Source organism: Phacochoerus africanus, chromosome 8 (genome assembly GCF_016906955.1).
Source record: "Phacochoerus africanus isolate WHEZ1 chromosome 8, ROS_Pafr_v1, whole genome shotgun sequence".
NCBI lineage: Eukaryota > Metazoa > Chordata > Mammalia > Artiodactyla > Suidae > Phacochoerus > Phacochoerus africanus.
Genome location: NC_062551.1, coordinates 107839337 through 107852953, shown reverse-complemented (window position 1 = coordinate 107852953; position 13617 = coordinate 107839337). Strand labels below are relative to the sequence as shown.

Sequence of the window (13617 nt, the reverse complement as noted above, 5' to 3'; positions counted from 1 at the left end):
AAATAATGTAGAGGAAATCCTAACTTTTTAGTTTAATTGTGTCTTAGGTGGAGACAATATATCTAGTATTGGATAATATAGCTTGATAAGCAATTTCACACTGGGAATACTGATTTAAAAAAGTGAAGGTTTCCAGGTGTTTGGGTTATTTCTAAAAATCTGTATGTTTCTACAGGTGGAGACACCTGTGCCTCTAGTTCCTGACAAAGTCCATCAGTATGTTTTCGTGCATACTTACTATTATCGGTCCCAAGCCTAAGTGGGTAATTTTTCCACCCTAGAGACTACGAAGAGCGGCTGTGCTTGCTTGTACTTGAAGGATTTATTTTATGGACATTTTAAAGGGCTTTTTACTTCCCCTACAGAAAAAACTATACTCGTTATATTTCCTCCACTCTCAGTCTTCCTTCCTTTAAAATAATACTTTTGTTGTTAGCTTTTTTGGGTGTCATTTGCTAAAGTAATACAGACTCAGTGTAGAAAATTGGGAAAATTCAGTAAAGCACAAATAACATTCTGGTCCCATCAGAGAGCGCTATAAACACTTTTTTTTTTTTTTTTTTGAATGGTAATAGATTGTGAATTGTTTTGTCAATTGCTTCTTTTCCCCTCTTCTACTTTTGTGCAGTAACAAAGATCCATGCTTGCTCCACAGGCTGTCGCAGCCTCTCTTATTGCCCACTGCAGTCCCGGGCAGCTGGGTGCCGCCCTACCCACCGCCGACGGGGCGGGGGGCGGGGGGGGGGGCTTGCTGAGCGGAGGCCCCTTTAAGAGGCGGTCCCCATGCGGATTGGCGGAGTTAGCACCCACGTGGCGGTCCTGGCAGTAGCGGCGTTGGCCGGCTCCCGCGGCGGCTTTGGGGTTCCCGGGGGTCCCCGGGAAGAGGTGCACATTGGCAGATGTGCATGAGGAGGTGCCTGGTCGGCCTCACGTTTTGTACCTGCTACCTGGCTTCTTACCTCACGAACAAGGTGAGGCGGGGGCGGTGCGGGGTGGTGATAATTGCCGGTGGGGGATCTGAGTCCCTAAATCGGACGTGGAACAGATGCTGCCTCCAGCTTTTTATCTGATTTGTTTCTAATGATGATGGAGAAGAAAACGACTGTGTACCATGCTCTTTTAGAAGTAGGATTCTTGGGAGGTACTGTCCCCGTTTCTCGTCCTGTAGTGCATCCTTTACATCTCTTGGAAAACTGGTCATTTTGACCGGTGAATTGCCAGGAACTTATTTTTTGGATATGTGGGCTACTTTTTAGGGAAAGAAAAACAATTGGCTTCTGTTCCCTCGAGGAGGAGGAGGAGGAGGAGGAGGAGGAGGAGGAGGAGAAGAAATCACACACATCCTACCTCCTCTTCTAAACAGCTCCTGCCCCAGAAACCGCAGGGCTCCAAAAGCCTCTAAATAGAAAATATCAATCCATCTCCACTGTACATTACTGATTCCCAAACCTGTTTTTTCTAAGTCTCCATTTTAGGCACTTCCAGTATATTCAAGAGTTGTTCATGGAACTATTTAAAAAAATAAAATGTAAACTTTATTTAAAGTAAATGTCATAAAAACCCTTTTGATGAAGAGACAAAAAGACAGTGGTACTATTTTTTTGTTTTGTTAGGAGGGAGAAGCTGGCGTTGGATTTGGTACCATGCAATGAAATGTTGGACCCCTGTAAGCTAGGGTGGGCCATCACCCCTGTTCAGGATTTTGGGGTCGACACCAAGTGATAGGGGGCCTAGAACCACCTTCCCCCACTGTAAGTTCCTACTGCTCTCTCCCCACTCCCGCTTAAGGAAAAACAAAACAAAACCTTCTTGCTCTCTGGAAAAGAACTACTAACAGGTAGCATTTTCTTAAAATTTTTTTCAAGGGCTGTACCTGCAGCCTATGGGAGTTCCCAGGCTAGGGGCTGAATCAGAGCTGCAAAGAGTTGAGGAGATTGTGGAAAGAGAAAGGGGATGGGATCGAGGTGGTGGAGAGGAGATACAGGTCCAGGTAGGGGTGAGAGAGGTTGATAACAGGTCCCTGGGTAGGGACTTTGTACCTTTTAGATTATGCCATTGTTTCAACCAGGACAGGTTCACTTCCTTGTGGCAGCCAAGGCAGGTGAGGGTGGGCCAGGTGGAAGCCAGACGGAAAAGGAGCTGTGCCATGGGCACAGCATAGGTTCTCCTGCCTCTAGTCTCTGCCAAGTGAATTTTCTTTTAAGTTAGTGAAGTTTTTTTTTTGTTGTTGTTGTTTGTTTGTTTGTTTTTGGGTGAGCCTGAGGCATACAGAAGTTCCTGGGCCAGGGATCGAATGCATGCCATAGCTGCTACCTGAGCCGCAGCAGTGACAACTGCTGGTTAAGCAGGTCCTTAACCTGTTGACCCACCAGGGAACTCTTTGAAGAATTTTTTGTGTCTACAGCAGAGGATGTGCTCTTCCCATTTTTAAAAGATTCTATGCTAGTTTCTTTATTTTCATGTTTCTCTGTGTAGTTTTCTCCTCACGCTCTTTTCTATTTCTAGAAAGAAAAGCGCTAAACAAAAAACACCTTGCACATTTATTTAAATTATTTAAAAGTATGGTTGATTTTTGTTTGAAGTTTGAACAGCAAGTATTTTGGCTTTCCTGGCCCTTGAGGGCTGGCCTGTTCCTCCATCCTGTGAGAGGTTCCAGCAGTAACCAGGTCCAGAGCCCAGGCAGCTACCTCTCTGTCCCCTCACAGTGTTTAGCCCAGAGACAGAGTCCACGTCTTCTCTCCTTTCAAAGGCTCCCACCTTGTTCTTTCTTTTCCTTGAGAACTGCTCCCTGTTTTTCTACCAAATAGCATTTTGCTCTGGGCAACGCTCTTCAGAGGCTTGAGGGGCTACTGAAAGGAGAGATGGTTAGGACTTAGATTCCATTTATCAGAGATTTCTTTTCCCACGGTTTTGTTCACTATTCTTTAGCAAAGTGAGGTGAGAGCTTCAGCATTTTCTGTCTCCCTCAGTATCTAGGACAAAGCTCAGCACACAATAAATGAGCACTTGTTATTTCCATGATTGTTATGGGCGGTGCAGGACGTGGCCAGATGGCTCACTTAATCCTTTCTCTGTCTCCATTTTGCAAAGAAAATAGCAGGTAAAAGTGGAGAAGAACATATTGAATGATGTGAGTAAATAGACTTCAGAGAAGAATGAAAGTCCATTCCTAGTATATATAGACCTAGCAAATATAGACAGGCAGGGAGCCATAATTAGGGCATTTTGGAGCTCATGCAAGAGGAATTATGTGTTGACTAATCCATGAAGGAAAAAATAGAAATGTAAATTTTCCCAACACCAGTCTCTTGTGCTTTTTAGATCATGCCAAGAATCAGAAGAGTCCTTGTTTAAAAGCATTTAATGGTTCTTAGACTTTTAAAAAGTTCTTCGTGTTCAATTATAGAAAAAAATAGAAAAAGATACCCAAAAGGACAAAGTGATAATGTACTCTAAATTTGATTAAAAGGTGTCATAGGAATATAAGTTGGTCTTAGCTGAGTTGGCTTTTAAAAATCCTTAAGGAAACCCCAAAACTTAGGAGTTCCTGTCGTGGCACACGGCAAACAAATTTGACTAGGAACCATAAGGTTGCGGGTTCGATCCCTGGCCTCGCTCAGTGGGTTAAGGATCCAGCATTGCTGTGAGCTGTGGTGTGGGTTGCAGACTCAGCTCGGATCTGGCATTGCTGTGGCTGTGGTGTAGGCCAGCAGCAACAGCTCCCATTAGACCCCTAGCCTGGGAACTTCCATATGCCACAAGTGTGGCCCTAAAAAGCAAAATAAATAAATAAATAAATAATAAATACTAGAAAAATTAACAAAAAATCCTTTAAGAATCACACCAAAAATTGTTAGACACCTAAGCAGAATTAGGAAAAATTAAATCCTTAGAATGCAAAAACCAAACAAAGCCCTAAAAATGGAAGGAAAACAAAGGAAAGAAAAACTAGGATGGAGCAGTTCTTGCTTGAAGAGAAACACAGAAGGAGATGGATTTTTAGGTAAAGTGGGCAGCAGATAAAGTGGGTACTCCAAGAAAACAGACTGTGTCCAGGGGTTCGTCTGTTTCATTTTTGTTTTTTTTTCTGGAGCTGCCGTAGTCACAACATGGCACTTCTGGGGTCTGGGAAGATGTTGAATGGTCGAGTGTCCACAGCATCTGGCCCAGTTGCTCTGTGTCCCACTTTGCTCCGTCCCCAACTGAGAGGTGGTCAGGCTTCTGGTGACCCTGGGAAAAGCAGGTCCCCTCTCTTTAGTGTGAATTGGAAGGCTTTTCTTTTTTTTTTTTTTTTTAACACCAGTGTATGATGTTTTGGGAGGAATAAAAGCCTTTTTGAAATTTCTGCTGCTTATGTTTCTTTAGTAGGGATTTCTTTGATTATATATGGTCTATCAATTCTAATATGAAAATATCCATTAATCTGTTTTTTTTTTTCAGTATGTCCTGTCTGTCTTGAAATTTACCTACCCTACATTATTCCAAGGGTGAGTATCTTTTATGCTCTTTATATTCATTTGTAGGAAGGTCCAACCAGCTTCATTAAATGTTCTTTAAAAATCTTTTTTTTTTTTTTGGTCTTTTCTAGGGTCGCACCTGCAGCACATGCAGGTTCCCAGGCTAGGGGTCTAATCAGAGCTGTAGTCGCAGGCCTACATCAGAGTCACAGCAACGGAGGATCTGAGCCACGTCTGCAACCTACACCACAGCTCACAGCAACGCCAGATCCTTAACCCACTGAGCGAGGCTAAGGATCGAACCCACAACCTCATGGTTCCTAGTCAGATTCGTTAACCACTGAGCCACGACAGGAACTCCAAATGTTTCATTAGACATACTGTAATTTATTTAGCCATTTGGTTAATGGCATTTAAATTGTGTCCCATTTTTGGGGATAAACACAACAGTGTGATCAGATACTCTTTACATTCACATCTGCCACATTTTTACCATTTGGAATAGATTCCTATATAAGAAATTTAAATTAAAGAACATGAAATTCTTTAGTATTCTGCTTGAATATTAAAAAATTCTTTTCCAGAACAGTTTTACCAATTGACATTGTCGCCCAGACTGTATATGAAAGTTCCTATGATACTGTACGCAAAACATGACTGTTGACTTTTTTTCCTCCCTGTTGATTTCATGAGCAAAAAATGGTATCACATTGTTTTATCTTATCATTTCTTAGATAATCCATAAAGTTGGACCATTTTCTTATGCTATCTGCTTGTATCTCTTTTTTCAGTGAATTGCCTATTTTTGCCTTTTACCCTTTTATTTTTACTAGGGTTTTAGTATTTTTCTTATTAATTTAATTGTCTTCATATTTGAAGGATGCCAACCACCTTTCCATCATATATTTTTAAATTTCTTTTTTTTTTCAATTTGTTCCTTGCCATTTCATTTTGTTTTTAATTATTTTGATTATTTAATTCAATAATCTGTTGGTTGGGCTGTTGGGTGTGGCCGGAATGTGGCTGCCATCGGCAGACGGACAGGAACTGACCCTGGCGAGGGGCGGGTACAACTTTCGGCAGGCTTGTGTGTCACACACTAGTGACTTTGTCCTGTAGGCCAGAGGTTCTTCATTGTTGTGTCCTAGCATGTGGGTGTGTGTGATCACCTCCCAGGTAAGTAAGTAAATATAAGGTTTTGAAATTTATGTGTGATTCACTGAAAGTAAAAAAGCACTAAGTGTGAAACAGGATAAAGTTATGTCTATAGTACCCGTCATTCATTGGCGTTTTGCTGTGCTTCCTGCAGTGGGGCAGGGAGAGGTGTTGATCTTGTCACCTGGGCTCCCCCTCCCCTCTGCATGTAAGGAGATGTGTCTCACGTGAGCTTCAGACCCCAGGTGTGTTGGGGCAGGAAAGAGGCTGAGAGCTGCTGCCTAAGGCACAGGGAAGAATCAGTTCTTTTTAAAGTAAGGAGCACAATTAGGTTTCCATTTTCTTTCTTTCTTTCTTTCTTTCTTTTTTTTTGGTCTTTTGAGGGCTTCACCTGCAGCTTATGGAGCTTCCCAGGCTAGGGGTCTAATTGGAGCTACAGTTGCTGGCCTATGCCACAGCAACAGCACTGCCAGATCTGAGCCTCATCTGCAACCTACACCACAGCTCATGGCAATGCCAGATCCTCAATCCACTGAGTGAGGCCAGGGATCGAACCCGCAACCTCATGGTTCCTAGTCGGATTTGTTTCTGATGCACTGTGACAGGAACTCCAGGTTTATGTTTTAGAAGAAACCCTTTGGCTATGAGGTGGAGAATGGATGATACAAGACAACCCTGGAGAGAGGGGGACCAGTTAGTGTTCTGATGCTGTGGTCCAGGTGTGAGATGATAAGAGTCTGAATTAAGTAGAGGGATAGAGGGGAAGGCTTTGGATTTCAGAGATGTTATGTGGATAAAGTCAATAGGATTTTGTAAGTAGATGACAGAGGTGATGGTAGTAGTGGGCTAGGATGACATCTCGCCTTCTGGTTTGGCTGATTAGGCATATAGGGAGGAGCACCACGATGGGGAGGAGGGGTTCAAGGTATTGTTTTAGACATGCTTTCATCGGGAGCTGGTGGGGTATCGGAGTGGATGTCTCATGGTGAGAAGAGGGATTTGGAAATCATCAGGACAGAGGTAATGGAGACGTGGCTATGGGGGAGGTCGTTCAGGAAACATCTAGAATAAGAAGAGAGGAACATCTGTGTCAGCACTGAATGGTACAGCTGGACTCAAGGAATAATAGAGGTTGAGAAAAATGGGCTTGAGAATTGGGATGACCATTAGGAGAAAGTGGGAGGAAAGTTTTATAAGAAGGATCAAGTGTCCATCAACAGATCTGCCAGAGCTGGATGGCGTTTCATGGCATGCTGTGAAATTCACACTGGCCTTGATCTTTTTCAGGTGGCAGACCTTAATTGGTGGAATCTTGCTTCATGCGTCATGGAAACTGGGCTGGGCGGAAATCAACAGCAGTTCAAGGTAGAACCACCTCTTCTGTGCTTGACTCATGATTCATACTCTGCTTCCTTTTATATTATTTAACTTTTTCTGGTGTTGCATTGGGAAACACAGATGGTTATTTGAGTTTGATCGCTTAATTCCCTTCTAATCCTGAGATCCAATGATTTTATAATCAAATAGAACTCAAGCAGTATTTTCCTGGTTAATGAGGCCACTAATGCAATATTAAAATAAACTGAGACATACAGTTTATAATACATATTAGTTTAGCTTAGTTTTAGATCATAGGCCCTCTATGAATAAGTTATTAAATCAGCTTTAAATTTTGTTGGTAAATTTTTTATTTTGGAGTTATTACTTGCTTATAGAAAAGTTGGAAATAGAACAAAGAATTCCCATGCCTGGAGTTCTTTCATGGCTTGGCAGGTTGGGGATCCAGTGTTGTCACTGCAGCAGCTTGGGTCACTGCTGTGGCACAGGTTCAGTCACTGGCTTGGGAACTTCCATATGCTGTGCATGCAGCCAAAAAAAAAAAAAAAAAAGAATTCCCATACCCTATACTCAGATTCCCCAATTATTATTTTACCTTGCTTCTCTTACCATTTCTCTTTATATATACATACATACATGTTTATATGTAATTTTTTCTGAATTACTTGAAAGTAATTTGCAGATTTTCTTTTTTCTTTTCTTTCTTTCTTTTTTTTTGTCTTTTTACGGCTGCACCTGTGACATATGGAGGTTTCCAGGCCAGAGGTTGAATCAGAGCTGTAGCTGCCGGCCTACACCCAGCCACACCTATGCCAGATCTGAGCCGAGTCTGTGACCTACACCACAGCTCACGGCAACACTGGATCCTTAACCCACTGAGAAAGGCCAGGGATTGAACCCATGTCCTCATGGATGCTAGTCAGTTTTCGTTTCTGCTGAGCCATGATGGAAACTCCAGATTTTCTTTACTTCTAAGTTATTAAGCATGTATTTCCTAAGAGCAAGGATGTTCTTTTACATGACTATGGTAGTTATAAAAATGAGGAAATTAACATTGATACAATATTATTATCCCACCTATAGACCAATTCATATTTTGCCAGGGTCCCATTCAGATCACGCATTGTTATTATGACTCTATTAAGACAGCTTTTCAAATATATTTAAAACAAATGTCAGAGATCATGACATTTTTTTCCAGCCAAAATTTTAATTGGAATTGGCTATCCAGTCCTGCATCACCTAGATAAAGCCTCATGATTCTTTGAGAACACCATGCCTTGCCTGAAATGATGCATGAAGTGAAAAGAAAATGAAGTCAAGGTTACACAAATAAGATAAACATCCCAAATGAGTGATCCGGCCAAGTCATTTGCTTTGGAGTCCAAATTATCTGCCCAGCTTCTCCATGAATCAGATTAACTGCTTTATTGCTAAGTCATCCCTTGACTTGGCACTTTGGAGAAGCTTTGAGAACAAGTCTAGTATAAATATTAATAATTTGGCTTCTCCTAAAAATGTATAACTGGAGAGCAAAATATTGGTATTAAGAGATTTTAGGAGTTCCTGCTGTGGTGCAGCAGGATTGGCAGCATCTCTGCAGCACCAGGATGCAGTTTTGATCGCCAGCCTGGCACAGTGGGTTAAAGGATCTGTTGCCATAGCTGTGGCATAGGCTGCCACTGAGGCTTGAATCTGATCCCTGGCCTGGGAATTCCGTATGCCATGGGGTAGCCATAAAAAAAAAAAAAAAAAAAGAAGAGGTTTTACAAAGAGAGGTCCTGGAAACTTGGGTGTGGATTAATTTCCCTGACCTTACTATATCATAGTCTACATCCCAAAAGAATATCTGACACAATATTCATAGCAGCACTATTCACTGTAGCCAAGACATGGAAACAACCTAAATGTCCATTGACAGGTGAATGGTTAAAGAATATGTGGTGTGTGTATATATATATATATATTTCAAGTATGAGAAAAAATAATATATATTTATATATGTAAAGAATATGTGGTATATGTACAATGGAATATGCTTAGCCATAAAAAAGAATGAAATAATGCCACCTTTAGCAACATGGATGGACCTGGAGATTATCATACTAAGTGAAGTAAGTCAGAAAGAGAAAGACAAATACCACATAATATCATTTATATGTGGAACATAAAATGCAATACAAATCAACATGTCCCAACAAACCCATGAAAAAATGCTCAACATCGCTGATTATAAGAGAAATGCAAATCAAAACTACCATGAGATATCACCTCACACCAGTCAGAATGGCCATCATTAATAAATCCACAAATAACAAGTGCTGGAGGGGCTGTGGAGAAAAGGGAACCCTCCTGCACTGTTGGTGGGAATGTAAACTGGTACAGCCACTATGGAGAACAGTTTGGAGATACCTTAGAAATCTATACACAGAACTTCCATATGACCCCGCAATCCCACTCTTGGGCATCTATCCGGACAAAACTCTACTTAAAAGAGACACGTGCACCCGCATGTTCATTGCAGCACTATTCACAATAGCCAAGACATGGAAACAACCCAAATGTCCATCGACAGATGATTGGATTCGGAAGAAGTGGTATACATACACAATGGAATACTACTCAGCCATAAAAAAGAATGACTTCATGCCATTTGCAGCAACATGGATGGAACTAGAGAATCTCATACTGAGTGAAATGAGCCAGAAAGACAAAGACAAATACCATATGATATCACTTATAACTGGAATCTAATATCCAGCACAAATGAACATCTCCTCAGAAAAGAAAATCATGGACTTGGAGAAGAGACTTGTGGCTGCCTGATGGGAGGGGGAGGGAGTGGGAGGGATCGGGAGTTTGGGCTTATCAGACACAATTTAGAATAGATTTACAAGGAGATCCTGCTGAATAGCATTGAGAACTTTGTCTAGATACTCATGTTGCAACAGAAGAAAGGGTGGGGGGAAAATGTAATTGTAATGTATACATGTAAGGATAACCTGACCCCCTTGCTGTACAGTGGGGAAAAAAAAAAAATCAACATGTCTATGAAACAAAAACAGACTCACAAACAGAACAGATTGTACTTGCTGAGGGGCAGGGAGGGAGGGGAAGGAAGGATTAGGAGTTTGGGATTAGCAGAGGCAAACTATTATGTATAGGATGGATTAACTACAAGGTCCTCTTGCATAGCACAGGGAACTACATATATGTACTACTCTGTATGTATATGTACCTATTTATAACTGGATCACTTTACTGTACAGCAGAAATTAACCAACATTGTATACTTCAGTAAATAATAAAAAAAGAATATTCCATACAAGATGCTTAACTAATCCCAAGGAATAGTTCATTGAGTCATAATTTGCATTTCCATAGTAGAGCATCCTCTACTTGATAAAATACAGGAGCTTTTGGGATTTTTATACGTGATGTCATACACAGTCTTACTTTATACTCCATTGTTATAGTGGATAGTTCAGGGAGAATTGGGTCTTTGTTTAAACAAATACAAGCCCTGAATTCACAAGGCCTGTGATAGTTCTAATATTTATTTAAATCCTTAGGCATTTTGACTCCTAAATAGCTGAATGTATCCCTCAACAGAAGCAAGAGAATTGGCTGTCAGATTTTGGACTGGGGTCCACCATGCTGATCAGTATGGGTCTTCTGCTTACAGTGTTCCTTACTGTGATTGTCGTATAATTTCTGATGGAATGGTTTGTTTTTTTTCTTCCCCTTTTTTGCTGCCCCTCGACATATGGAGTTCCCCAGGCCGGGGATCAGATCCAAGCCACAGTTGCAACCTATGCCACAGATGTGGCAACACCATACCCTTTAACACGCTGTGCTGGGCTGGGGATCAAACCTTCGTCCTTTCACTGCAGAGACACTGCCTATCCCGTTGTGTGACAGCAGGAACTCCAATCATGATCTTTTAAACATTCCCTTAGTCATATTTCCTTAAAAGCAATGCCATTGTTCATACTTAAAACATGCTTTTTTTTTTTTTTTTTTGGTCTTTTTAGGGCTGCACTCGCAGCATATGAAGGTTCCCAGATTAGGGGTCAAATCAGAGCTGCAGCTGCCAGCCTACACCACAGCCACAGCAACACCAGATCGGAGCCGCATCTGCAACCTACACCAGAGCTCATGGCAACACCAGATCCTTAACCCACTGAGTGAGGCCAGGGATCGAACCCACAACCTCATGGTTACTAGTCGGGTTCATTAACCACTGAACCACAATGGGAACTCTGTCGATTTCCTTCCTTTTAAGGCTGAATAATACTTCATGGTGTATATACACCACATTTTGTTGCTATACCACATGTACACTGCATTTTGTTTATCTAGTCATCTGTTGATGCAATTCTTCGTATGTTATCACATTTTTTTGTTGGGTGGGGAGAATGACTAGTAGAACTGAGTGAAGTCAGAGATTCTCGAGATGCTTTTCCCAGAAGAAGTGGTCCTGGACTGAGACGTTTGAGACCCACTGGACACTGCTGTCCCTTGAACTTGCATGATGCTAGGTGCCATGCATCTTGAAAGAGCTGCTATCATACTCTTTTTTAGTCGCCTTGCAAAATGTCCTAGAGACCTTTTCACCTCTATCCCCTTAGATGGTTTCACCGCTGCCCACACGATGTCAGCTTAGTTAAGCTTCTTATCCAAGACTCCAGTGTCTTAGTTTGTAGTGGGTCTTATGCTTAATTATTGCCATCACAGCTCAGGGTTTCCAGTTCCCACTGGCTCTTGGCAAAGGGGCGTGTAACCAGATAGCTGGCAGCAGAGACCCAGCCCCAGTGTTCTTTCATGTGTGCCTGGGCTGTGTTTGTGTTTGCTGTGGCTGCTGTTCCCCTGGGGCTTGGCTTTCTAATTATGTCATTACAGAACTGAAACTCAGCTTTGCTGTGTGACTATGTCCTCGTGCAGAGTGAGCAGAGGTTGGGCTCTACTGAAAATGGGAACAGGAGTTCCTGTCGTGGCACAGAGGATACGAATCCGACTAGGAACCATGAGGTTGCGGGTTTGATCCCTGGCCTTGCTCAGTGGGTTAAGGATCTGGCGTTGCTGTGGCTGTGGTGTAGGCCGGCGGCTACAGCTCCCAGAGACCCCTGGCCTGGGACCCTCCATATGCCGCGGGTGCGGCCCTAAAAAGACAAAAAGACAAAAAAAAAAAGGGAACAGCAGCAGGAAGGCAGTTAGGAGTCCCCAGTGACGTTGTGGAGTGGGGATTATAAAGATGGGCTGAAGGGTGGGCCCCAAAGTGGTCCTTGATAGAATATAACATAGAGAGCTCATTTAGACTGTCCTTATAGGCCAGAGCACAGCATAATCCCAGATTCCCTCTCAAACAAGTCTTAGGACCTGGAACCGTGTTTCCTGCACTGCAGAGGGGCCACACCTGCTGTATCGGTCAGCCTCTGGCCACATCATCATTGACTCCACTAAGTGACCCTGTGGAATCATTCTCCTTCCAGGATGATTACCCAGCAACCAGTTGTTATGAGCGATTGCTGGATGATGTTCTGGAAGCCTCTGTCTTGGGAAAGAGAGCGCTGGTGTCCAGCCACAAGCGTGTCATTATGTAGTGGCTCCTGCTGTGGCCAAGCCTTTGTAGAACATTGAAGTGATTTTCCTAGCAGATGTTGGAGCCTTGCACCAAAGGCTCTCTGTATTTCCAAAACGTGATCCTCAAAGAACATTGTGACCTGTTTCAGCTGACCAGAGGTCTGTAGTACAGTGAGACCATGTAACTCTATTAGATTCTAGAACCATCACTGAGGACAGACTCAGGTGCGATTTTATTGGAGACTTTAGGTGCCGTCTTCTGGCCCCTGTATTACCAGGCTACATGTTTAAATGAAAACATTTTGAAAGCAATCTCTAACCTCCTTGCCACTTTTTGTCCACTACACATAAGAGAGAAAATCTTTGACTTTTTTTTTTGTCTTTTTGTCTTTTCTAGGGCTGCACCTGTGACATACGGAGGTTCCTAGGCTAGGGGTCTAATTGGAGCTGGAGCCTCTGGTCTACACCACAATCACAACAACATGGGATCCGAGCCACGTCTGTGACCTACACCACAGCTCATGGCAATGCCAGATCCTTAACCCACTGAGCAAGGCCAGGGATCGAACCTTTAACCTCATGGTTCCTAGTCAGATTCATTAACTACTGAGCCACGATGGGAACTCCCAATCTTTGACTCTTAAGATTTTCAAGTATGAGAAATTCACAGTTAAAAAGCTTATGCCATGGCCTTCCTATCATGGCTCAGTGGGTTGAGAACCTGACTAGCATCCCTGAGGATACAGGTTCAATCCTTTGCCTCACTCAGTGGGTTAAAATCAGTGTTGCCCTGAGCTGTGGTGTAGGTCACAGATGGGGCTCGGATCCCACGTTGCTGGGGCTCTGGTGTAGGCTGGCAGCTGCAGCTCGGATTCAACCCCTGACTCAGGAACTTCCTTCCATATGCCTCACCTCAGCCCTAAACAAACAAACAGACAAAACAACAACAAAAACCCTATATGATAATACCTTTGTGACCAGAGATTTCTAACAGATGAAGCAATCCCCACCCCTTAGTCTTCCATTGAGCGTCTTTACTGGAGAACCATAGTAAATATAAAACCTCCAAATTAACTCAGCTCTG

At 42.6% G+C, this 13617-nt stretch overlaps 1 protein-coding gene across 4 annotated transcripts in view; it reads left to right on the top strand.

The window, feature by feature from the left end:
- The first annotated feature begins 813 nt into the window (after positions 1–813).
- Positions 814–13617, top strand: part of TMEM241 (transmembrane protein 241) — a 102955-nt gene continuing 90151 nt past the window's right edge. For all 4 annotated transcript variants that reach the window (XR_007136667.1, XR_007136668.1, XM_047793917.1 and 1 more), the window contains exons 1-3: positions 814–971; positions 4441–4487; positions 6900–6977. Coding sequence is in view for 2 of the 4 variants with exons in the window: in XM_047793917.1 (XP_047649873.1) it covers positions 900–971; positions 4441–4487; positions 6900–6977 (197 nt within the window). In the remaining 2 variants the exon portion in view is untranslated. The remainder of the gene's footprint in view (positions 972–4440; positions 4488–6899; positions 6978–13617) is intronic.